The 26785-nt window shown below is 38.2% G+C and overlaps 1 protein-coding gene across 3 annotated transcripts in view; it reads left to right on the top strand.

The window, feature by feature from the left end:
• Nucleotides 1–986: 986 nt before the first annotated feature.
• gak (cyclin G associated kinase) overlaps nucleotides 987–26785 on the top strand; it is a 28162-nt gene continuing 2363 nt past the window's right edge. The window contains exons 1-29 of one of the 3 annotated variants that reach the window (XM_031729684.2): nucleotides 987–1328; nucleotides 5818–5879; nucleotides 6801–6860; nucleotides 7277–7391; nucleotides 7814–7956; nucleotides 8170–8295; nucleotides 10467–10556; nucleotides 10725–10860; nucleotides 11358–11470; nucleotides 13243–13321; nucleotides 15153–15270; nucleotides 16093–16101; nucleotides 18169–18218; nucleotides 18368–18516; nucleotides 18758–18880; nucleotides 18990–19123; nucleotides 19229–19423; nucleotides 19533–19650; nucleotides 19741–19820; nucleotides 20009–20202; nucleotides 20389–20550; nucleotides 20674–20840; nucleotides 20983–21244; nucleotides 21341–21535; nucleotides 21682–21819; nucleotides 21935–22021; nucleotides 22122–22394; nucleotides 23342–23490; nucleotides 26421–26597. In XM_031729684.2, the coding sequence (XP_031585544.1) occupies nucleotides 1187–1328; nucleotides 5818–5879; nucleotides 6801–6860; nucleotides 7277–7391; nucleotides 7814–7956; nucleotides 8170–8295; nucleotides 10467–10556; nucleotides 10725–10860; nucleotides 11358–11470; nucleotides 13243–13321; nucleotides 15153–15270; nucleotides 16093–16101; nucleotides 18169–18218; nucleotides 18368–18516; nucleotides 18758–18880; nucleotides 18990–19123; nucleotides 19229–19423; nucleotides 19533–19650; nucleotides 19741–19820; nucleotides 20009–20202; nucleotides 20389–20550; nucleotides 20674–20840; nucleotides 20983–21244; nucleotides 21341–21535; nucleotides 21682–21819; nucleotides 21935–22021; nucleotides 22122–22394; nucleotides 23342–23490; nucleotides 26421–26597 (3846 nt within the window). In that variant the 5' untranslated portion in view covers nucleotides 987–1186. Of the gene's footprint in view, nucleotides 1329–5817; nucleotides 5880–6800; nucleotides 6861–7276; nucleotides 7392–7813; nucleotides 7957–8169; nucleotides 8296–10466; nucleotides 10557–10724; nucleotides 10861–11357; nucleotides 11471–13242; nucleotides 13322–15152; nucleotides 15271–16092; nucleotides 16102–18168; nucleotides 18219–18367; nucleotides 18517–18757; nucleotides 18881–18989; nucleotides 19124–19228; nucleotides 19424–19532; nucleotides 19651–19740; nucleotides 19821–20008; nucleotides 20203–20388; nucleotides 20551–20673; nucleotides 20841–20982; nucleotides 21245–21340; nucleotides 21536–21681; nucleotides 21820–21934; nucleotides 22022–22121; nucleotides 22395–23341; nucleotides 23491–26420; nucleotides 26598–26785 lie in introns of those variants that run through there. The other 2 variants (XM_031729685.2, XM_039620608.1) reach the window with 2 other exon arrangements.

Raw genomic sequence — 26785 nt, forward strand, 5'->3', positions numbered from 1 at the left:
CTAAATTACATATAGAAACCAATGGGCTGTAAAAAAGTAACAAGGTATAAATATTGTTCAGTATTATGGAGGAAAAGTGTACATTTTGTAGTTTTGGTTGGCCTATCCCCTTTGATTTGAAAATAAATGACGTGTACGTGCAAGTGATTATGTGTTTTCTGACCTATTACAATTGGCAGCATTTCCATCAATTTAAACGTGATTATTGTTTTGTAGGACTCCATATTAAGACAAAATCGTTGTTAATGTGTTAAAATATCCCTCACATTCCTTTCCAAGTTTCACTTAATTTTACCACATCATTAATTTTCTGCATCTTGTTTAACATAACCCTATGGCACTCTGAGATAAAACAGCGAAAATGCCTTTTAATAAGCCTGTTTCACGTAAGGTTGATTTCGCATAAACTGTGAACGAATACGAAACACTTTATTATCTTAAAAGACATTGCTCCAGTAGATGGCAGACTAATATCATGAAGTTGTATCCAATGATAATCGTATTATTGTATGTGTGAATAATATTTATATATCCCTTCATATTCATGTATATTTATACATTTTCCCCTAAAATTAATTAACATAACCTAATTTAATAACTTAACAAAGGCCTGTTGTGCATACAAGAAGAACATTCTAAAGGAATTACTTAAAATAAGCGTAAATAAGATTATTAATAGTTTTGTTTTAATCATTGTTTTGTTTAACTTTCACAGTTTTTTCGCCTCATTTTGGAGAAAGCTACGTCTTTTAACCTCTTCTCTCCACTTCTCAAAACTGTAATTTCTTCATGCAAGACGTTTAGGGACAGTTTTTTAATTGATTTATACGGGAATCTCAAAACTATATAAAATATTTTTCCATTAAAATTTAAACAAACGTTCATTTTACCAGTTCTCAAAGGTTGGGACATGCTTACGATACTCAAAAGTCAAACCTACCATTATTTTCCTTCTACGTCATATGACTGAATCGTGTCTCGACGTCATCACCGTTCACGGAAGTCGGCGATGTGATGATGGTGTCCCCGTTAATGTAGCAGCAGGAAGAGGATGTTTGGTTCCATTGAAAGAATAATATCACCTGCTTATACATCTCTGTAACGTAGTGAACTGCTGTAGAGTTTTTGTGCGGACCCGGTGAGGATTTAGACAGCTTACTCCCTCTCCCGGAGGCGGCCCGAAAACATGTCCCTATTCCAGTCGGCACTAGATTTCCTAGCCGGGCCCGGCTCCTCCGGAGCGGCCAGTCGGGACCAAAATGATTTCGTCGGACAAGTCGTTGAACTCGGTGACATGAAGCTGAGGATCAAGAGGGTGATCGCTGAAGGTGAGATAAGTGCGCGTCACAACGAGAAATTTCGGTCACGTCTTCAGCGGCTAGTCATGCTAGTTAGCAGAATTTGCTAACATGTTAGCATTTGTGAAATACCTCTACTGGAGTCAGTGATAATATAGTTAGCAAGTGCAGGGCAGTGAGTCACCGAGCAAACGCCAGGAGATAATTTGGTTTCGACTGTATCTAACAAGCGCTAAATCGGTTTCCAGAATGAGATGCTTGAAGGAGACGAATAGGCATTTTCAAAGTTAAACTTGACGTGTCTGCTTTGTGTTACCGCTTTAAATCTCACTGAGGGCTGTGTGTGTGCACGCAGAGCTGCGCTTTACGTGTCCACCTTACAGTCTGTCTTTCTTGGAAACACGGCACTTTTTGCTTAATGAGAAAGACTTGATAAAAGTGTGAGTCAGGCCTGCCCCGAAGATATGAGTGATGACGGTGTCGTTGGTTACCAAACCAATTGATTACCTGTAACAGCGTAGGCTGGAAACGCTTTACAAGTTTCAGTCGAAACAGAGCATTAGAAAAGCTATGCTGGATTGTTTCTTGTGACGTCAACAAGAGCGGCATTCCTGTGTCAGCACTGGTACCTGCGTTTTTAATTCTTTTTGTTAAGTATAAAAATATCCTCCCAGCTTTGTGGTTAGGGCTGCAGTAGAAACAAGTGAATACCACAGATGCCATAAGGAGAAACCGACTGGTCAGGTTTGTGACAGCAAACAAGGATCTTGCTGCATGTATTGTTGCTTTTTGAGTGAATAATAAATGTTTAATATCAGACTACCCCCCAGTTATGTACCAATTTGGATTAATAGTTTGGCATTACAAAGCACTTAATTTGGTAATTGTCAACAGTTTAGTATTATCTGATTAGTCAATCAGTTTTTTGTTTTTTTGTTTTTTCAAAAACTAAATTGAAATTGTCTTCCAAGGCAAAAAGGAAGATGCTGATCTGGTGTTCCTGATTTTTAGAGGTATCACTGATTATTTGCTTTATGCCATGTCTGCAAGTGGTATATTCTGCTTCTTGTGAGCAGGTGAGAAGAGAACATGGCATACCCTGTCAGGTTACACAACATGATCTACTCCAACATTTCACACAAACAATCAAGTAATCTGTGTAGATCTATGATTACTGGCATGATCTCCACCTGGCGTCTTGCAGAAAAGCGCTTAAAAATCTTGGCTGATTATATCTTCAATCTCCCAACTTCAGAATTATAACCTCCAGGTGGAAAGCCAGCCAATTTCATTTCGTCTATAGCAATTTTCCAGACATCCAAAAACCCTTAAATCTACCTAGGACATGTTTTTATCTATATTGAATACACTTTTATATTCTTGAAAGTGTCCCGGAACACATCTCTATATAAGTGTTTTAAAAACCTACTCTAGCTGAGTGGTCATGGTATATTATTGCATTTTCTATTATGCCCCCTGTAAGCTGCTATGAATTCAGAAACTGTAGAAAGCAGTTCACTGTAAGAGTTAAGGGTGGGGTTCAAATAAACATGCTCCACTTTTCCTTTAATTATCTTTTCTTTTTGTCTTGCCTCACGTATGGTGCGCACCAGCATCAGCCAAACATGGCTATGTTAGCAAATAAGATGGCATTTACTATGGTCTACGGCTGACTTTTACATGTTTTGTCACGTCGATTTTAAGTTGACTGAATGTGCAAAGCTAGTGTGATAAAAGACTTTAGTTAAGTCGTGTTTTTTTTTTTTTTTTTTTTGGTTCTTATTGTTGATATTTTTTTTTTAATAGAAAACATGCAAAATTCACACAACCTGGAGTCCTCTGGCTGTGAGGCATCAGTGCTAAACACTGTACTACTGTTCCTTAGATATTCTTTCAACTTTCTCCCTTTATTAGTATAATTAATGTTGTGTTTTCACTTCCATGTCCACAATAGTTCGATTCAAACAGGTTAAAGAAGACACATAAGACTTTCCAAATCAAAGCAAATGGAGTGGAGATCATTTTACACTAAAACTGCCTGTTTCAAACTCCCATCATGCAATTTGAAAGGTGTCTTTGTTGGGACCTTTCGCTGAGACAAAGACAATGAATTGCTGTAACCAGATGGTTCTGGTTTTTGTTTTGTTTTGTTTTTTTTATTCTACCGCAACAGCGATAGTCCTATATTTGTATAACCGAAGCACAACTATTGTTTCAGAGTGAGATTGAATAAATTAGTGTTTGATAAACAAGGATTTAAGGTATTTTTAAATACTTTTCTGTATTTTTTTTTCTTAGACTCATTTGGAAATTGGAGCAGAGGAAATGGAGCTTTTCAGCTTTCAGTCTCTTACCTTCCGTTTCACAAAATAGTGGAAGACATTTGATCTCCACAGGGAGGTTATCAAAATGAGTCTCATAACACAACATAACCTGTAAGAGGCAACACGCTTTGTTGCGGTTTGATAGTCAACTGGAATGTTTTGTGTGTGATAGAGTTGAAGCAGTGTGTAAGGCACAGGCAAAAAAAAGTAGGCAGGCATGAGGTTGCTGGTTGGAGTCCCAGGAAAAGAGTGTTTATAAGAACTAGGGAAGTGACCACCATACGCACATGGGCCTATGCAAAGCAACCTGTTGAAGATTAAAAGGCTGGTAGTTGATTTACTCATCTCTGTGGTAATCTTGGCATTTCCTTGTTTGACTGAGGCTTGGTAAGTAGAAGTATTTGACACACACAGAGCCAGACTAAAGTTTCTCCTTTACTAGTCACAGTGGCTCGGGGAAAAGAAAATCAAAATAATGCAAAAACCGCCCCCCAAAACATTTTTCCATGAGTGCATCTGCTGTTTAGACAGTTAGCTTTTATTAATCCCAGATTGATAATGTTATGTCAGTTTAAGGGACTGGCTTTAAGCAGCACAGAAGTGTTTTGCGAAATACATTATGATGAGAATGGTGTTGTTCCCCATGACATTAGTATCTACAGAGTGATATACTACGAAGGAAGTTCAACACGGTCAGGCTTTCTTAGTATTAGCTGGCTCAACAAAACCTAAAGCCATAGCTGGAGATAACGGGTCTCACAACAGTGGTTATCAACTTTCTCTTTTAAGCAGACTTTCAATTTCAGGCTCCGTGTGGGCTCGCATAAAAAGGAGTGTTTTCATAGGTCATGACTCCTCCACACAGTCAGAGATCCTATCAGATAAAATAGTAATCTATAAAGAACAGCAATAGATGAACAGTAAATGGATAAGATAAGATAAGATAAACCTTTATTAGTCCCACACATGGGAAACTTTAAATTGCAACACTCTTGAAAATAAGACAAGAAAGTATTGCTACTGAAAATAATTAATCTGGTGACTTTGCGCACAGAAAGCATTTTAATTAGTTTTATTAGTTATTAACTAATTATTATAGTGCTCAGCATGCGCTCAGTGCTGCTGGTTATTTCTAACATGAAAGGTGCTCTTTAGAGCTCTAATAGTTTAAACTTGAATACATTTAAACATGAAATGATCTTATCTGACAAAATTAGTTTGTCAGCACATCAGATTAAAATACATTTTCTTGATTGAATAAGTATTCTTGGTGTGTTTTCTGTTTTATAATTGCTGCAATTCTAACAGTGTAAAAGAGAGTTAGCAACAGATTATAATCAAGGATAACAAGGTGCATTTCCTGCATCACCAAATGAGTACATGTTTCAGTGAGAATGCAGGTGTCCAGTCTGCATTGCTTTAACTTTACAGCTGGGCTTCATTTTTGATCTTACTAAGGTGCAGCTTAAAAAACTGCAGAAATGAAACATATTCCCATAGGAGAAAATCTATATTACAGTTAAAACTTGCTGTAAATAAAAGAATAAGTAAAAACCTGGAAGCCAGATAACTTTAGACCAAAACTCTGGATATAACCTGTGCCACTTTTGTAACACAGAAAACTCTGACTCATAGCTCTTAATGTTTTATTAATTGTAATTCATAATACAGCCCTCAGCTGTGTAGATATGGATAGTGCAAGAGCGATTATCCTAGAAAAATGGATTTTGACCACATTATAAGCAGTCAAGGTTTTAGCTGCATCTTCAATGAACACGATACCCAGTAGGGCTTACAGGCGAACCTAAAGTTTAGAGAAGCAAGCTTGCGAAACATAACAAGTGTTATGTTTGTTTTTTTTAGCAGGGAATTTAAGCTTGAACCTCTCCCCTGTGGTTGCAACAGATAGGACTGTGGTTATGTGTGACTTATAAGCCTGATTTACTGTGGACATGCAGAGCAGGGGATTGCTGATGTGTTCAGTATTTTATGTGTTGATGAGTTTATATAATTTAGACATTTAGAAGTTTGATAATAATCCAGGACACCAGCTAGACAGTATTACAATATATCCTGGTCAGTATCACACAATTCTTTCAGTATCCTGAACATCTGAGAATGGTGATTGAGAATCATATACCCAACACTAAATCATGAAAAACTGTAAATTAAATCCTCATCTTTTTTTTTTAAAGGTGGATTTGCTTTTGTATATGAAGCCCAGGACATGAGCAGTGGTAAAGACTACGCCCTCAAGGTAAGATAAGGTGTACTGACCCACACCCTCAACGTTAAAAATGTTCCACTGTTACAGTTTGGCTGTGTTGCTCATCACTGAGCATGTATTTGTTAATGTGCGTGTCATTGTGTGCACTGTATTACCCAGTGCATTAAATCAGGCACATTAGCTCTCCTGACATTGATTTTTGCATTCTTCAGCACATGCTTTTAATATGCAATACAGAGAAAGTACTACAGGTTATTAGTACGTGCACTTCTCAGCTTATGAAATGCAGTATTGTCTGCATTACACCGCTGAATCAAAACATGCAATTGGACGTGACCCTTCACTAACAAACAGAAAGATTTTCTCTTTTATCTATACAGTGCTGTACTAATGAGACAGTAACTGAAAAAAATGTAGGCTGAGGAATGTGGACAGCCGCTTACCAGGTAGTTTGTTGTTCATGTTCAGGAATTATTGCAAGTCATTTTGTAGAGAATGATGAAGCTCCAAGCAATTTTGTTTGCATCATTTCCTACTTACTGAATTGTATTCATGCTGTATCATATATATTTTTATAGGCTTCAAATTTAAATATAAAAACCTCAAATGCTGAGTAATTAAGAATTTAAGCAAATGGATTCAGAGATGGCTGTACCGCTCCACTGTCAAGTTGCTCTGTTAACTGAAATTGAGCTTTTAATGCAAGACAAATGATAAATGCAGAAATCTCCAAAAGTGTCCTGTGAGTGTGTTTATCAGATAACGAGACAAATTAGCTTTAAAGTAATTGTTATTGTTATTTTCTTATCATTATTATTATTTTTTATTTATTTTGTTTGAAGCTAATGCTTTATAGTTCGTCTATTGCATCATGTTAGTTCAGTCCTGTTAGGCTTGTATTATGTTGCTCACAGAACACAACAATGGTCTGTATGTATGCTTTATTTCCAGAGGCTGCTGTCTAATGAAGAAGAGAAGAACAAAGAAATCATACAGGAAGTCTGCTTCATGGTATCCTTTAATTATTTATGAGTAAAAGACAAAAGTGTTTCTGTAAAAAGTTGTTTTTTGTTTTTTGGGGGTTTTTTTTAAACGTCACAGCAAATGTTAATATATAACTGACATGAAACACCCATATATTATCTGCCATAGCTTTCTATTCAGGATCTATTTTGTCATTGTGTCTCTCTTAAAATACATCTGGTTAATTTTTTTCAGATTTTGAGTAGTTCACTTTTTTGACACCTGCTGTTCTTTAAAACAGGATAGGCTAAACAAAGTAGGCAGATATGCGACAGGTGAAACCCAGCAGCATCTGCCACTAGAAACTGGTTATGATTGTGATTTATGAAATGGGAAATTTAAGGCGAGGCTTGTCACAACAGCAGTGTTTATTCTGTATGTTCCTTCACCTGCTGGCTCTATAGAAAAAGCTGTCAGGTCATCCAAATACGGTTCAGTTCTGCTCTGCGGCCTCCATCAGTAAAGAGGAGTCAGACACCGGGCAGGCTGAGTTTCTGATCCTCACCGAGCTGTGTAAAGGTAAAAACACACACTGCTAGACACAGAAAGGCACTTTACTCAGTTTTGTTTCTTTAGTGCTGAATCAGTTCTTACTCATTCATCAAATGCACATGCAGTAATTCGGGGGTGCTGGAACTGTTTCCGAGTAACTCCCACTGAAAGGCATTCGTGATGAAAGTTTCCCGTCTGTAGCCTTTATGCTTCCTGCTCTGCTTCCTTTTTGTGTAGTTACAGCAGACAAGGTTTTTTCATTCAGCAGTTTTTCTGCTTTCTAAGCAAATACCTTACTACTTACCACAATAAGTGTGTTAACAGAAATAAATCATTTGTAGGATGTGTGAAAAGCACCTTTTCTTTAATTTTGTAATTTTATTACTAAATACAAGACTTTTATCTACAGGTTTACGTTCTTTTATATTTTTGTACCTCTTCCACCTCAGGTCAGCTGGTGGACTTTATAAAGAGGGTAGAGCAGAAGGCTCCTCTATCATGTGACACTGTGCTAAAAATCTTCTACCAGGCGTGCCGTGCTGTTCAGCATATGCACAAACAGAAGCCTCCCGTGATACACAGAGACCTCAAGGTTTGTCTGCGTCTGGTATTTAAAGGATGACTGATGTGTCAGAGGGGAGAATAAAGAAAAATGCACAATATACAGTGCAGTTATTTAGTTGGTGCTTTTACTTATGACCACATTTTCATAGTATCATGTGCTGCTGCCCTTGTTCTGTCTCAGAAGTCTTACTTATGGCAATTAAATGAAATGCTAACTCACTGCTTGGTTGATGTGTTGCAGATTGAGAACCTCTTGATTAGTAACCAGGGCACCATCAAGCTGTGTGACTTTGGCAGCGCCACCACAGTGTCACATTATCCAGACTACAGCTGGTCAGCACAGAAGAGGTCAATGGTGGAGGATGAGGTACCCAAGCATGCAGACAGTTCTTGGTGATCTTAACACTGACCTGCTTGTACAGTACATGTGCTGTTAAGCTGTATTGGGTATTATATGAGATGATATTTTCTGAGTTTCATTAATATTGAAATCTGTCTAAGATTATCTAAGATTTTGAACACATAGATGGATTAAAATATGAATTCTGAAGTTATTGGATTCAAGTCACTTATTATAAAGCATATTTAAAACAACAGGAGGAGGAGCCACCTCTCATTTCCTGAAATTTTGTTTCCATGGAGCCAGATTTTCTTTTAATTTTTTAAAGTGATCTTTAGGAATAGTTCTCTACAATAGATCTCCAGGCTTTCTGAAGGCCTGTCTTTGGGAATTGGCTGCTTTCAATTGGAAATATATTTTTATGCCACTTAACACTGATCTATAAGTCATTCATGCATAAGAAATTACTTAAATCAATGGATGAACCAATTTTGTGTCTACACATAACTGACAACTTAGCAAAGAATCAACTTAGGCACTTTGTTACTAGCAGCCTGTCTCAGTAACACATCATTTGTTCTCATTTCTATAGTTGCATCTATGAAAAATTTCAAATATAACACAGTTTGACAAAAAAAGTAAAAAACAAAAAGCTATCTTCAGGAGATGAACAGTATCTCAAAGTTGTGTCCTTGAGAAATAAGAAAAGCCCTTCCACAGGACCTGAGAGATGCATCTGTCTCCTCAGTTGATCTCTCTACTGTTCAATTAAGCCTCATCAGAAATGGTCTCAGTGGAAGGGTGTCTGTCAAGAAGCCATTCTTAAGAAAACCAGGAGAAAATGGCAAATTAAACAAGAACTAGACTGAAAATCAGTGACAACAGATCTTATGAAATGAAAAGGCTAGAGGAAAGGTACAGCAATGAGTGTCATGGTTTGGCCCTGCATGTCAACCAGTGGTGTTAGGGGTCTTATCAAAATTGATGGAATTATGAAGGAAGAACAGTATGGTCAGATTTAGATTCACCATGTAATACCATCTGAAAAAAAACATGCACTATAACTGGAACACTATCAGTCATAGCTTGGCCTCCCCAGAGCCCGAACCTTAACATTATTGAGGCAGTGTGGGATCCTCTTGACAGAGAACAGAACAAAAGGCAGCCAACATCCAAAGAGCTTTGGAATCTCCTGCATGAAGCCTGGAAAACCAATCTTGAAGATTTCCTAATGAAACTTGATAGCATAAATAAAGGTGGTCATACTTTCCATCTAGGTTTGCACATGTTTCAATAAATTGCTATTCAAACATGTGCATTTCCCATTTTCTTAGCAATGCAAAGAAATGACGGTAGCTCAAAACATTTGCACAGTACTGTAAATAAGGGAAGGAATCAAAAGTATCCTTAAAGTTTAAAAAAAAAAAACATGACAGAAAAAGAAAAATGCTATTAAAGATCCTCAGAGTGAACTAAAAGCAAGAGATAAGCAGCGAATAAAAACAGTAAATAGTAATTCCATCACTGATCACAAGATTGTGTTAATACCCTTGAATATGTGATTAGAGATTAAAGGTTGAAATCTGCTTCACAGGATGGCATTTTATATGGTTTTAATTTGTTAAAGAAAACATTAAAAAAAACGCAGCCACTTTGATTTCATTTTATTTCCTTTAGTTGCACTGTAAAACGTAGGATGATTAATTGAGAAGACAAAAATACACATACAAAGACAGAGTGGGTCAGTGACAGTATTGATATGGTGTTGAGCAGAAACCAGAAACCTTTAATTGGATTAATAGCCAGAGGTCCAGGAAGCCCTGATCAATCATGTAAATTATATTTGTACCATAACCACACAGCTGCCCACTTACACACTGGAGCTTTGCCACAGATGAACTTCGAATGCAGAACACCAGAGGTCTTAGCTTGTAAATCTAATAGACTTCTTGTTTACCAGGCACATGTTGCACATAATAGAATAGAATAGAATAGCCCTTTATTGTCATTGTACATGTACAACGAAATTATGGAGATGTGAGTAATGTACTCATCTTGTGCACTTCTTGTACAGAGCACATGGCTTTTTCAGTTCTGTCTAATCGGGAGAAAGAAATTTTACAAAGATTTACAAACATATGATTTAAGCTTGATATTTGCATTGATGTCAAATCATTTTTAAAAATGTTTTTGTGTAGATAACAAGGAACACCACTCCTGCGTACCGAACGCCAGAGATGATCGATCTCTACTCCAACTTTCCCATCAATGAGAAGCAAGACATCTGGGTCAGACATTTTCAGACATTAGTATACCTCCATTTATAATTTAGACACAACTGACTTTCTCTTCTTCTGCCTTTGTTTTGATCGTCTTTTGATGCATGTTTTTGTGTGTTTTTACTGTAAACAAAGGAGTTTGATTATTGTACTCATCATGTGTCGTCTCACATGCAGGCTCTGGGATGCATCCTCTACCTGTTGTGTTTTAAGCAGCATCCATTTGAGGATGGAGCCAAGCTACAAATTGTCAACGGAAAATACTCCATGCCTCAGAACGACGTGAAATACACTGTGTATCACGACCTCATACGTATGTACTGCCCGTCAGGGAGCCAGTCCATTTATTAATCGATACCAGCTAAATACCCACAAGATAAAGCTGATGCTTTAAGCCACATTATACCTTTATCAGACTGCCAGATGTTTAGGATTGCACTTGTAACAATAGCATTCATGTAGAAATGTCATGCAATTCAATGCAGTACAAAATGCATTAGTGATTTAAAAACTTTTAACTGCGTTAGTTTGGTTAAGCAACAAAATCTGTCTGTCTCTGAGTCTCACAACAGTATACAGTTTAAAGTAAAAGTCTGATTCTTTTTCTTTGTTCACCTTGATTTCTGTGTATGTGATTGATGACCAATCGGTTATTAATTAATTTTAACCAGCTTTCTGCCATTTTTATTGATGTTTTTACAATTGTGTTGTCCACAAACATCAGTTATGCTATCATAAATCTTTATTTGTATCTTTTTTTATAATCATACTAACTTCAACCCACATTCTACCCATTCTCCTCCTCTTCAGGTTCCATGTTGAAGGTGAACCCAGAGGAGCGTCTGTCTATTACAGAGTTGGTCAACCAGCTCCAGGAGATAGCAGCAGCACGCAACGTCAACCCCAAGTCCCCCATTACTGAGGTAAATACGTGTTCTAAAAGTACTCTCGTCATTGATGTAAGAAGTTATACTACGGAAAAAAACACTTCACATTTACAGTAGTTATGATAAGGCTTGCATGTCTAATCCTTTAATACGTGTAAAGTAGCTCTTGAATCTTCATCTTGAGTCCATCAGAAGAGTTGGTAGCAGTTGAATCGTTTCTGCTCCAGGTATCGGTTTTGAGTCGTCGACAGCTTTTCACAAGTATTTTAGAGTAAACAACTTGATTGGTTAAGGGCACTGGGGCTCATCCTCAGTTTGTGCCAGCCTGTGAAGAGGCTATTGACAGGCCAACCACACGGCTTCTTCCTCTGTGTGTGTGTAAACGTGCACACATACACACACAACTTGAACACTCTCAAATTGCTGATGCGGTTACATTTGCTAAGCCTCACATACACCACACACAGACGCACAAACACACAAGCACAAAGGAGTCTGTATTCTCTTTCCCAGCGGCCTCTCTTGCCAGCTGGTAAGGTCTTAATGGGCCAAAAAAGAGGGAGAGAGACACACAGAGGTGGAGACTGGGAGAACTGAAATTTAAAGCAAACATGAAGTGATACCAACAGTTCAGTGGTAACACTGTGTTTTTATTGGCATGGTCAGTGTTATGGCAGAAAACAGCTTTTTGTCACCTACCACCCACAGTAGCTAATTGAGCACAATCAGATTTAAGATTTAATCAGGGTTTTGGAACAGAAAATCATTTTACGCTGCATGGTGGCCGACCATGACCAACCTATCAGCCCCATTCTTACAGCAAATCCTTAAAAATCCAGGTACTTATCACTAAATCCTCGGTCATTGTTGTGATTTACATAAAGCTGCTTTCGGTTTCAACATTTGCCAGGTTTACACTGATTTCATTGCATTTTCCTGCAGTCTCTCCCTGCTTGTTTTGTGCTGAATTGGTCAGTGTCAGTACGCTGAACTAAATTTATATTAAAGTACCGTTTAATCATTAGGAAATTAGGAAATCGAGGCAGATAGACTTTTTTTGTATTTCTCCAAATTTCTCACTAAACTGAATCCTGATAAGGCTGGTAAGTGTGTGCAGAGTGAAGGCAGATTTGGCGATTGCTGATCTGATTAGGGTTAAGAAGGGGTTTCCCTGCTGGATGTAAGGAGATTATAATCCTCGGACTTCTCCTCCTCCTCTTCCTCCTCTCCCTGCTGCAGTTCAGGACAGACATATGGAGAGGCTGAGAGGAGGGAAAGGAGAAAACTTGTGAGGGAAGTGAGACACTGAGAGGGAAATAAGCTCGACAGTTACGCAGAGGCTGTTTGGCTGTTGAACACAAACCCCAGATCGACAGCTATCATCCGACACAGCCTGTTTTTAATTTGTTGTAATTTATCGACTTTATGGAGTTACAGATTTTTATTTTATTTTTTTCCTTCAGGGACCTGACGTGTGCTTAACACATTTTTTCCTACTCCTTTGTTTAAGGGGCTCTAACTGTTCATTTTCTATCAAGTTCTATTTTTATTTTATATATTTAAAAATTGTATATTTTTGGAATTTATTTTTTTTTCTCTTTTTGGATATTTTTATTATGTTTTTCTTTCCCGGGGTGGTTTAGCCACTTTTTTTTTTTTTTTTTTTTTTTTTAACTTTACAGACAGTCTAGGTCACAGAACATTTTTTTTCATCATAACTTTTTAAAAATATTGTTGACCTGCTCGTTGCAATGTTAAGTACGTACTACTGTTGGCGTCCAGTGTATGATGGATATGAATGTCTGCAGCTGCTGGAGCAGAACGGAGGTTTTGGCAACAATGGAGCACAGCCATCCATGCAGATCCACAACAGCCATAACAATGCAGGTAAATTGTTTTTTACATTTATTTTCTTTTTGTTGTTGTTGTTGTATGACAAAGGTTTGGGTCAGTGTTTGTTAGATTGTGTTTTTATTGTGTTTATTTGTTTCAGGTGTTAACATTAACGTATAAGAGACTAATACTGAAGTTCTTGAAAACACTATTATTGATATTTTTATATTATAGATATTTCATTCTGTCCTAAATGGAAATGTCACAACATCTTTATTTGCACATTTCATATTCATTATCTGTATAACCAGCTGTGCAGTGCATTTTAGTAGAGTTCCACTACTCATTTACTTAAAGCTGAGTTCTGGAGCACATAATGCAAATCAGTAATGACCTACATACGTCAACATGTAGGCAATCCTCTAAACTACCTGTTGCTGATTTTAAAACAAACACAGATTGAGCACCTGCGTGGTTTCTTTAATTCCTTTTTTTAAAAATTATTTTTAGAAGCAACTTTGGCTGGATTGTTTTTCTAATAGACGTTCACAGGCAAGCCAGTTTATTGGTTTATGTTTGAAATCCCTGCACAAACGGCCCTAGCAAAAATGTACTCAGGTCTTTGCCTGATTGTAGAAGGCTGAGAGAAAGAGAGAGCACCTGTCAGTCGCTGTTTAGTAGAACACCAGTCAAATGTCTATCGGTGAGAAAATGCGTGACTCCTTTTTGTTGAAAAATGCCCCTGTGGGCAAGTACCATTAGAAACTGCTAAATCCACATCTGTCCTATAAAGTTTATCATTGAGCTGTGATTGAACATGACATTTAACTTCTCGACCGTATCCCTGAAAGTCACGCAATAAATACGGTAAGCTGGTATGTTAGTCACCATCCAACTGTTGACACATGTCAGCTCTTGCATATACAAAGTCCTGTGAGATCAGTAAAGGTTTCCTCCTTGTCTGAGCGTGGGCCCACTATGATGTACTGTCAGGAAACCAGTTATTTTTAATGGTAGAACAAATCCTCATATTTGTTACAATTTCTGTTCAGGTTCCTGGCATGATGAGTCAGACAGTCACTATAAATGTTTTGCAACAAATATTTTTTTTCACTCTGTAACACACTAATTTTGATGTATCATTAGCCCTAACCTGCTAAGAGGTTGGCGTGCTTCTTGTGTAGTATAATTAGCAATGTGCAACTGTAATGTTTATTTCACGGCTGATAGCGGTGTGCTCAGATTTCAAGTTTGTTTTTTTTGTTTGTTTTTGTTGTTTTTTTTTATGTGAATCTGTTGCAAAAAATAATTTGATTCAAATGCACCTTTGGAAAAAAATAAACATTGCATAATCAGACCTTGCATTAGTATGCAACAGTGTGACTGTCCCACCATACAGTACGTCTACTTCAAATGAAGTAAATCATGAAGGATATAAAAATAACTACGGTAATTTGTGTGGGTTTTGGGACACACACACAGACCTGCAAGCTGTCTCCTGTCCACTCACTAAGAGGATTTCTGCAGTGCCTGTCAACCATCTGTCGAAAGCCAGAATATGTTTGCTCTTTCCTGTGAGGAGCGGCTCCGACTGCCTGTTGTTGCACCTCGGCATCAGGCAGCTGCATTGCAGCTAAAATAAACTGATTTTATCTGAAACATTTATTGGTAAAACGCTTCCTTTTGAGCCCTTTTGATGAACCCCAGAATGTAATTAAGTATTTATATGTGCATGATCATTTGTCACAAGTGTCATTCCTCTTGCAGCTAATAGGTGCTGGGGGTGCTTTCACCAGCTAAACTGATTGTAAGTGCTTAATCTCTGGCATTGCCTCTAAATTCATTATATTTACCATATTCTTCTTTTCCTCAACATTTTTTATAGGTGTATATGACCCCGATCAGTCTGGCAGTGGCCTGTTTGACATTTTAAAGGGAGGAACAGAACGCTTCCTGACAAACATAAAGGATACTTCCTCCAAGGTCATCCAGTCAGTAGCTAGGTAAGAAGCCTTTTGTTATCAGGAGTATTATTGTTACATTTATTTATTTATTTTGCACTTTTAGTCATATGTCTTTCAGTTAATCTTCATCATTATGTATGTATTTTTCATTTTGGGAGTTAACATACATTTCAGTTAAACTTTTCACATTTGACATTGGTTATTATAACTTAAAATAGTTCCACTGCGGTATTTACTTTGGCACTGACAAATTTGAATTTCCCGTAATGAAAGTATGCACTTTTGGTCCTATAACAAATTTTTAATTCAGACATCCAGCAAATGGCAACCATTTTTAAGCAATACTGTTTCTCAGTCATGTCATCATCTCAGTTATCATGTTTCATCATAGTTGCAAAGGCCTAATGTGAAAGCAGTTGTCTGCGTATGTCTCATTCTCACTCATACCCTGATCCCAGATTTACCTTTAAAAGGAACATTTTGTTGTCTGCTGGTCAAAAATGTGGTTCTACACTCAGATTTCATGTGTATGGTCCCAGGAAATGACAAACCTTAGTTCATCTGTCCTCCTTTTATTGACCATTGCTATACAAGCAAGTCAATGGATTTTCTGGGCCGCTGCACTGGCCAGTGAAAATGGTAATGATTGTTGAAGGTATAGAAAGATTAAACAGCAAAGTGTTCCTTTCATAGTCCCGTTATCCACATCTTTAAAAATTTGCTGTCTCATTTGGTTTTGTCATTGACTTTCTCCTTTTTTTGATGATTTTGTTTTGTTTTTTTGTTTTGTTTTTGTTATTGGTTTTTTTTCTTCCTCTCTGTCTCAAACTCTCATGGTCCCACTATGTGTCCATCTCCTAGCAACCCAAGGTAAATATGGGTCAGCGAAATGCGTCAGTCCATGCGTTACTCTGTGTATTCTGTAGTGTGTGTGTTTGATTTAGTAGGAAAACAATAAAAAAATGTTGCACATCTTCTGTTGCTCAGTGCCCACCATCCTAGCTTTCTGATCCTAACATCGCACATTCAGTAATTCAACTGAGTGAATGCAGAGCATGATGTGAATGGACAAGCTCCCATACCTATTGGTGAAATAACTGGCAAATTATATCAGCGAATGACATAGTAGGGCAGACTCACTGTCCGTGAGTTTTCCAGGAAACTATTTTCTGCAAATGTAAACTCATTTTATGAGAACTTTGTTTAAAGATAACTAGAATTGGTAGCATAGCAGTGATGGCCTTCGATTAAATGGCCTTTAATATAGTAATCATATTTCTTGCTATAAATTTTAAAAAAAATGTATTTTTCTTTTCTGTCTGAGGGAAGCAACAACCTTTTGATTTTTGCTTGTTATTTTTGTCAAATCAAGTGTGATAGCTCATTTAGTTATTTGCTTTCTTACTTTTAGAAAACTGTTAACTTAAAACTGTAACATATCCATTAAAAAAAATTCACATGTTAAAAATTACTTAATAACATATCTGTATAACACTGATGCCATGAACTTAACATTAAGCAATAATTAAACAAACAATATAGAGCTTAAATGACTTGTTAAGCCTTTAAACCTCGTGACAACGCTTAACTATGGACTTGCTAAGTAACTATGTCTGGAACTGAAGATAATGAATCCATACAAAAGTAGGTCAAAAGAAGCATTTGAAATATTCTATTTACTGAAATTTAATGAAGAAATGACATTTAAGGAAGGTAAAGAAAACCGTCCAATAGAACTGCATATCTGCTGGAGAACAAATGCAAAGTCACATGACTGCAGGAAGCTTTAGTTTTGACACTGAAGTGTTGGTGTAGCTTGACTCAGCGGAGCTTTTATGGTCTACATAGAGAATCTCATGATATCCAATATTACTTTTAGTTTAACTTCAACTCAAAATTCAAAAAGGCTGTTTAATTTATGTGTGACTGTTTTCATCTGTTTGACCTTTTTATTACATATTATACGTACTATTATACACCTTTCTCTTTTCAAACCTCTTTTACCCATTTTAACTGCTACATCTTTGAATCATCACATTTAATTAACTTGTGATTCAGTTGCATGCTTTGCTTTTGTTTTTGTTTTTTGGCTGTCTTTTTCCTTTTAGGGTTTATCTTAACTCAGAATGTCCATATTGTTTTAATTAAAGTAGCTTCGGCATGGGTTGAAAATGTAGAATTGCAATCGCAACTTTATATGTAGACTGTGGTATACAAGTATGAGTGACTGTTTGAATGAGTGTTTGAAGTTTTATTATGGTTCCACTACTTACCAGATAATATTTTCAGTTATATATTGTCTTAATTTGCATCATCTATTTGTCCTAATACCGATTAATACAGATTAATGTAATCATCATAGATAGCTCAGTTTCTTTGCTTGGCCTATGGTTTGTGTGTCTGTACTAAACTGTGTGCAGTAGGAATCAGGCTCTGTTGTTTTACCTGTTGTCATTCTTCCAGTATGATTGCATGTGCAGTAAGATCCAATGAAACCTAACTACATAAGTTTACTGCCAGTATTACTTAATACTCACTACTATTTGTAGTAATGAATGTTGCAGTAATGAATGCTGACAACAAGCATCTGCCAGATGCTTGTGCTATAATAAAGACTCAGCGGAAGGATAAACTGGGGACTGTCTTAATCAATTTTGCATAATTATTGAGGCAATATTCATCAAAACTGTTTAAAATTGTGTACTGAATGGCTGCTCTGGCAGAGATGAATATTTTCAGTTGATAATATTTCAACATCTGAGATTCAAAACCAGAGTTGAAAAGTTTTTCTTCAGCTTACATCCGTTGGATTTTTTTTTTCAGTCTCCCAGACATTAATCACCAGTTTAATTTCCTCTATTTTCTTAAATGTATCATTTATGCTTCTAACTTGTTTACATACTGCTTTTATAACGGCGCTTGTCATTTCTGTTACAGCTATGCCAAAGGGGACCTGGATATTTCTTACATCACCTCCAGAATTGCAGGTAAGTAAAGTGCCCAAACACTTTAGGATTCATTGACTATTATTTGATTGTCAAGTAATTTAATATTACAGGACAAGCATAGCATCATCGGTTACCCGATTCAGACATGCCTGTAATGAAAGTGTGTGTGTGTGCGTGTGTGCGTGCAGTCATGTCTTTCCCAGCAGAAGGGGTGGAGTCTGCGATAAAGAACAACATTGAGGATGTCCGTCTGTTCCTTGATTCACGTCATGCTGGCCACTACGCTGTCTACAACCTCTCCAAACGATCATACAGACCTTCTCGATTCCACAACAGGGTATGCACTTTGTGATACAAGGTTGTGTCGGTGTGGGAAATGACTTAAACCAATGCTAAATTATAGCTTAGTGTTATACTTTGTTTACTCTCAATGATAACAGGTATAGTAGTGTTTATCTGTGCTTTTGTCATGCATAAGCTTATTATTGCCACAACAGTAGCTATTGTTGAAGCATGTGTCCTTGTTACGTCACTATTTCAGTAATTTGTATTATTTGTGTGTGTGTGTGTGCGCGCAGGTTTCAGAGTGTAATTGGCAGCTGCGCCGTGCCCCTAACCTCCGCAGTCTCTACAGCGTATGTAAGAACATGCATCTATGGCTCAAACAGGACCAGAGGAACATCTGTGTGGTACACTGTCTGGTAAGTAAGTCAGTCCTTTGTGCCTGCTCTTATAGAGAGGAGTACATGGCGTCAAATTGAATGGAGTGTCACCTGTCATAGCTTTAATGTGTACCCTTTCTGTGTGCAGGATGGCAGAGCAGCATCAGCAGTGGCAGTTTGCTCCTTCCTGTGTTTTTGCCGCCTTTTCACCACTGCTGAGGCAGCAGTCTACATGTTCTCAATGAAACGCTGTCCACCAGGCATATCACCTTCACACAAGAGGTATTGAAAAATATTCAAGTTAAAATGTGTAGAAAAGAGGACTGGTGTGTGTTGGTCATCCTTAGTAGGTCACATATCAAATACTACATGATCTCAATTTTGCAGGTATATAGAGTATATGTGTGACATGATGGCAGAGGAGCCCATCATCCCTCACAGCAAGCCTGTAGTTATTCGCTCCATCATCATGACACCAGTGCCACTGTTCAACAAGCAGCGTAACGGGTGCCGGCCATTCTGCGAAGTCTACGTTGGGGACGAGAGGGTGCTCACCACATCACAGGAGTATGACAGGATGCAGTAAGTTTGTGTTTTTGGTCTCTACAAGGATGGCCTGACAAGTTTCCCTTTATTTTAACAATCTAACATGTATGTTACTCTTTTCCTCTCTCACAATCTCATGTTTCAGGGATTTTAAGATGGAAGATGGGAAAGCAGAGATTCCTCTCAATGTTACCGTTCAAGGAGACGTACTGGTGGTGATCTATCATGCAAGATCTACGCTGGGAGGACGTCTGCAGGCAAAAGTATAAATACAGACACCCTTGCTTAAAGCCTCAAGGTGGCAATTAATATGAAGAAATGCACTTTTCAGAGCATTTATAATTGTCTTTCAGATGGCGTCCATGAAAATGTTCCAGATCCAGTTCCACACAGGCTTTGTACCAAGAAATGCAACGACTGTCAAGTTTGCCAAGTACGTATGTTGCCTTATCCATAACATACTGCTGCAGGTTATATTTTCTTGTTATTTATTAACAGCTGAATGTGGTCTTCATTGTTAAACTTTTACAGCTGCACTGTTTGTAACAAGTAATTTAAACTGAAAATGCTTTCAGTATACTTTCTTCATTATTTCTTTTTTATCTGCTTGTTGTTTTTCAGGTATGATTTGGATGCCTGTGACATCCAGGAGAAGTACCCAGACTTGTTCCAGGTCAACTTGGACATTGAGGTTGAACCCAGGGAGAGGCCCAGCACCAAGACTCCTCCATGGGAGGGCTTTCAAACCAAAGGCCTCAACCCCAAGATCCTTTTCTCCTCTCGTGATGAACAGCAAGAGATCCTCAGCAAATTTGGTACATGGCTTTACGTTGCCTGGATGTTAGTTTAGTAGTGGAGAAGCATTAGCAGAAAGTGTTGTCATCTGTTTATTTTATTTTTATATTAGATATTTTACTTCTTATGTGGCTTTAAGGTGCTTTTAAGTTCTTCCCAGTTTGCTTCTACAGGTGAAATAAACTTGGATCCTTTTATCACTGCAGGTAAGCCCGAGTTGCCTCGTCAGCCAGGTTCTTCGGCGTTTTATGACTCAGAGTCGCCCCAGCCAGCTCAAACCCCAGACACCTCCAATGCAACAGAACCAGAGTCCCCGATGAGCAATGATACTAATTCCAGCAACTTTTTCCAGACCCTAGACTGGGAAGGTAATGCACTGTTATATTCTGTTCCGTTAATCTGTAATGTGTAATTCTATTAATCCGTGTAGCATTTTCTTAACAAACCTTTCTCCCTGGAAAATCTCACTGACTAGCTTCCTGTGATTATAGATGTACGTAGCGCTCAGGATGCCTCAGACAGTCAAGAAGGAGGATATATGAATGAACAGGAGGATCTGAGTGATCAGTCAGAAGGAGAGTCCTATTCTTGCTCTGCCACCAGTGGAGAGCCAATGTCACGTGACCACAGCGAGCCGCTGTTTGATTCTGACTTTCAGGTGCAGAAAATCTTTGACTGGCTTGTATTATTTTATCAATAAACTATTACCCCGTTTATCACACTGTTAATTACTACCAAAATTCTTTATTTCTTGCGTCCATGCATTTCTTTATTTTCTTGGTTTCCTTGTCTCCTCTCAGACGGCTTCTCCTGCAACACAGGAGGCTCCTCCTGAAGACACAGCTGACCTCTTGGGGTTGAACTCTGACCCTCAACCTCCAACCATGTCCTCAACTTCGTCCTCTGCTCCACCACACGGAGACCAGGGAGGAATGAAAGCTGCCTCTAGCAACAGCGACCTCCTCAATGACTTATTTGCACCTCCTGCTGGTCAGACTGGAGCAGTGCAGGAAGACTTGTTCTTCAGTGGGCCAGCCAGTGGAGCCACACCAGACCAAAAACGTAAGGGCTGAGGCTTCACACATGCTTACTGCATTATTCTGAGATTTCTTCGGTTGCACTTAATAGATATTTCCTGTTACTTTGCCTGTGTTGCAGCCATGGGGGATCTGTTTGATCCGTTTGGGATGGGGTCGGGTTCTGGTGTTGGCTCCAGCGTTGGTTCATCTCGACAAGCCTCTGGACCAGACCTGTTTGGAGACTTGTTGGGTTCTGATAGTTCAGCAACCAGTGGATTTGGTTCAGCTCACAGTAACGCCACTCCTGCTTCCAACACCAGCCTCTTCAACCTCAGTAAGTACATCAGTTCCTGTGACATCAGTCATAGTTATCGCCCAGCTATCTTTGAGCTGGATTTCATATTCTTTCTTCTGGTAACATTTTGTATTTACACTGGAAAGAGTCCATTGTTGACACTTGGGATGTTTGTGTTATTACAGATAAGCTTGTAAATGATACCCCTAAAATGACATCATCAGCCAGCCAACCAGACCTGCTGGGTGGGTGGGACAGCTGGGCAAAAGGAACCACTGCTGGCATGAGCACCACTGCCAGTAAACCAAGTTATACCAGCACAGGTAGGAGAAACCTTTCTTACAGATCTTTTGGTGACTGAAAATTTTTGAGATTTAAAGCCAAAATCAAAATTGAAACTAGATAAAAGTGTTGACTTGCATATTTTGATCATTTTAGCTTCTGGTATGCCATCCATGTCAAAGGCCAAGTCTCAGACCTTTGATCCTTTTGCTGACCTAGGAAACCTGAGCTCCAACTTGCCAGGTAGGAGCTCATGTAAGCTGAGGACTTATTCCCATAAAAGAGGAAGACTGTCAATCTTATGAGCCTTTCCATTTATCTCATCTCCATCTTTTTCCTGCAGGTTCCTCCAGCAGTAATTTTTCTGGGCCATCCTTCGTCACAAAGGGTCCTTCTTCCTCTTCTTCCTCTGCTAAGCCTCAAACTCAGCCATGGCAGTCTGCAAGACCCACCTCAGCCCAGAACAAAGCTTGGATTCCTGGATCTGGATCTGGCCCCAAAGGATCTTCAGCTTCTCAGCCTGCAGGAACACAGTCCTCTAAACCCAACTACAACCTTAACTTCTCCAGTGTGATTGGTGGGAGAGAAGAGAGAGGAGTTCGTGGGCCTGGATTTGGTAAGAGAGACATGATTACTATTATACTTATACTAGTAACCCCTTTGAAACCGGTCGGAGCAGTCATGCTCCGTTTTGCGTAACAATTTTTAAATCTCTGTAGAACTGGAACCACGTAAGCTAGCGCAATAATTTTTTTTGCATATGAAACCGGAGGAGTTGTACTTACATCTTGTGCCATTAGCTTGTCCTAGGTCACAGTTTCCTTCCACATATAGCTTCCCAAAAATTGCATAAAAAGCGCTTGCAGCAACAAAAACATAATATTCCAGAAACATTTTTGTTTTGTTATTTTGTGCAACTTTTTTGTATTTACAGTTTTGAGGGATAAGCCTCTTACATTTCTCTAACTAGAAATATATGTTAAAAAAAAAAATTCAATTTTTTTGTAGTTTATTGCACTTCTTTGCAATTTATATAGTTACTATGGGCTTAATGCATAAAAATTATTAAAATTTGGGATATAACGGTTGTATTGATGTATAGCAACTTGAAATGCTCCCACAAATGACACTACAGCATGTAAAAATATAAAGATAAGCTTTGGCGGACTTGGTTCTATGGTAGGTCTTAAAGGGTTAAACATTTGGAACAAACAATACCAGTGATATTAAAAGGTTAAATTAAGTTTTTACAATTTAGAAAATTAAAAATGAGTAGAAAACAGATCGATTCAGTTAGTTTGTCCAGACTTTTGCCTTGCACTGTATGTGATTAACAGTAAGCAGGGGAGACCATCAGCAGCTTAAAACAGAGGCTGGAAACTAAAAAGATGGAATTGGGAATATTTATGTTCATTACTTTGCTGATTTTCTGTTATTATTTTGTATTTCCCTGGTCTTGTCATAAAAGGCTTCTCATTGTATGACTAAACCTAAAATCTTTTATATGCCCATAAAATTTCCATATCATACATAATTTTTTTAATCTGTGCTGCTGACACTCAGGCCCCAAGCCAAAGGTAAAGGAAGATGATTTCGAGGATCTGCTCTCAACTCAGGGTTTTGCTTCTAAACCTGACAAGAAGGGACCAAGGACCATTGCTGAAATGAGGAGACAGGAGATCACAAAAGACATGGATCCTCTCAAACTACAGGTAGGTAGCAAACTGAACACATATGTGAAGTCACTTTTATTTATATGCCACATTTAAAAACAGAAGTTTTCTCAAAGTGCATTAAGATATAAATAAAATCTAAAACTCACATAACCATGACTGCAACCATAAGAGTTAAAAGGTAAATTTGCTAAAAACATGGTTACAGTAAAAAGGAAGGCAAAAATTAGAAGTGAATAAATACATTTACAAAAACATTCAAATATAATAGCAGAGTAAATTATTGAAAAATAAATGAATGCATAAAATTGGAAACAGTAACCAACTAAGTTTTTAAAACATCAACAAAAACTATAGAGACTTGTTTAAAGGCAGCAGAAAACTGGTAGATCTTTAGAAATGGCTTGCATTTTTCAAATGTTGAATATGATTTATTATGTTTCATCTGTTTCATATCTGCAGACAACAATGAAAGTCACTTTTTAGGCAGTAGTGGTGGGCTAATAGGAGACGATGGGAGGATGAGCTAAGAGAATTGTGGCAGAATATATGAAGGGCATGTTAGACACTTAAAAACACACAGTGTGTGGTCAAGGAGAAAAATCTAATCCTTGTGAAAAGAGTCACCATTGTCCACCGACACAAAAAGCCAGCCAAGGATGACGACCAAGAATCTCGGCTTCATAGAAAAAAAAGAGCCGAACATTGATAATATAAAAAACAACCAGATTTCCCAGTGTTTCCAATGTCATCTCACCTCAGGGCTCGCAAAATCGCTAGCCCGACGTCCCGGGGCTAGCGATTTTTCCAGTCGGGCTACCAAAATCTATCTCTGCCCTGCCCGTCGGGCTATCATAGGAAGGAAAAATATATGTCAATGCTTTTGCCTTCTTTCGAAAATGTAGCTGAGTAATTATGTCATTGGCATCGGTGAGCCACTGTCAATATGTGACATATTGAAATCGCGTTTGAATTTGCGCTCGTTTTTTGCTTTCACTTTGCAATCGCATGAACTGTTTATAGAGAGCGACAGTACTGATTGGTGAGTGACGATAATTTGCGCACCAATTCCTCTGACATCGTCTTATCAATCGTTAGCTTACTATGCAAACGTGACAAGTGAAATCTCCCACAGCAAGCTTAAACATGTGAGAGGTTGATCGCGCAGAGAATCGCTGAGCGTTATGTGAGTGCGTGTGCAAAAGCAGCAGGATATGTATTTTAGTTCTGCTGAGCAAAATAAGACAGGTCAGGGTGAAGAAGTGACAGCCAAAGAAAAGCCTACCACAAAACAGAAAAGTTATGACAAATCAGACTATAAGGCAAAAAGAAAGTGCAGCTTTATGGTGTTCTGTGGCTGCAATATGACAAGCTAAATAACCAGGGGTGCACATAAGTGGTCCGCAGGTGCGCATTCGCTGTCAAAATAAAAAACGCGCACCAGATAAGAAGTTGCAACGCGTGTTTTTGTACATAAGATTTTCTGGAGGAGGACAGACATTTGTTTAGAACTCTTAAAGATGAAGAAGCAAGCTCCTTCAAGCAATTACTTTGGTGTTCCTCCACCTCCAAAGAAATGTCAGAAGGAGTCCGAACCACAAAAGAAGCGCTTATTCTCGGAAAAGTGGTTGCAGGAGGTGAGCTGGCTTCAAACAAATGATGAACGCACAGAGATTTGGTGCAGAATGTGCCGTGAAAATCCCACTCTAGCGGACAAAAACAGTGCCTTTTTATATGTACGCAAACACGCGTTGCAACTTCTTATCTGGTGCGCGTCTTTTATTTTGACAGCGAACGCGCACCTGCGGACCACTTATGTGCACCCCTGTAAATAACATAATGTTCTGCCGGGTGTGTTGTTGATTTCTGAGTCGACAAGCGCCTTTGTTACTGGGACCAGTAATTTTAAGAAAGACCCCCATTAGAACCCATGAGAAATGCAAGAAATGCATTATTGCTCAGTCTGCAGTATCTTTCCCAGAACAAACACCAATTGCAAAGAACATACTAAAAATAAACCTGAAAAATCTGTTTAGAACAGCGTACTATGTTGCACAGAGTGAACTACCACTGGCAAAATTTAGCAGTCTTTGCAAACTTCAAAAAGCAAATGGCCTCGATCTTGGTTCCACTTATCTCTTACCCGTGACTTCAGTGGAAATTTCAAATTGAGGATCTGACACAGACTGATTCATGTTCTACACAGTTCTTACAAGTTCATAGAAATTTCTGTTAAATTAAAACCAAGTATTTGAGTTGATAATTGTAATTTTTATACAATGTTGTAATTTGTGTTTCAACAGTCTTTTGATTAATGTTTTGTTTCCGTTACAATATTATACTTTAATGTATAATATTTTAAAGGAAACAAAACAGGAAACAATACATCAATCAAAAAATTGCTCTCTTTTTTATTCGGGCTACTTAAATTTATTTTGGGCTACCAAAAACTGAAGAGTCCCTGCAAGAAGGTCTACCAGGGATTTTGAAATTTTGTGAGCCCTGCACCTATATGCAATATCTGTTTATGAAATGCAAACAGCAGTGCACTACTTTTCTCCAAATCCTCATGCAACATGCCTGAGTGAAAATTGTCCCCTTACTGGCGACTTTTCCATCTTTAGCCTGTGGTAATGCGGTGTGTACCGTGAGCAATCAACTGATTTCTTGGAAATGTGGTGAAGTTTTGTTTTTTGTTTTGTTTTTTAAATTACAAAATCTGTTTGCCTTGTTATTAATATAGAGTGATTCAAAGAATGGTCAGAATTGGACATCTCTGAGTTAATGAACATTTTGGGCTTGGCCAAGTTTTTGCATACTGCGTCACACATGTAGCAGGTGATTTTACTAAACAACAATAAGATTGAGTACAGCTAGGATGCCTTTTGGCAGGTGAAACTCTGCTTTCATCAGCTCACTCATACAGTAGCTTCCAAGTAGTAAAGATTTGTTTTGTTATCACGCTGTAGATCTTGGACTGGATCGAAGGGAAGGAGCGAAACATCCGCGCCCTGCTGTCAACTCTACACACAGTGTTGTGGGAGGGTGAAATGCGCTGGAAGCCTGTGGGCATGGCAGACCTGGTGTCAGCTGACCAGGTGAAGAAATACTACAGGAAGGCTGTGCTGGTTGTCCATCCTGATAAGGTACAGTGTCAAATACTGCAAAAGTGCTTCAAAACTGCATTTCTTTTTCCAAGCCACAAAGATGCAGCTCCTCTGTTTGTGAAAAAACAGGAAATGAGATGAGTCTCGATTATGAATTTATGGTCTTCTTTGATTCAGTATGAATGCTCTTGTTTTTCTGTTCTTAATTCAGTATTAAACTGCAAACC

Source organism: Oreochromis aureus, linkage group 12, assembly GCF_013358895.1.
Source record: "Oreochromis aureus strain Israel breed Guangdong linkage group 12, ZZ_aureus, whole genome shotgun sequence".
NCBI classification, from domain to species: domain Eukaryota; kingdom Metazoa; phylum Chordata; class Actinopteri; order Cichliformes; family Cichlidae; genus Oreochromis; species Oreochromis aureus.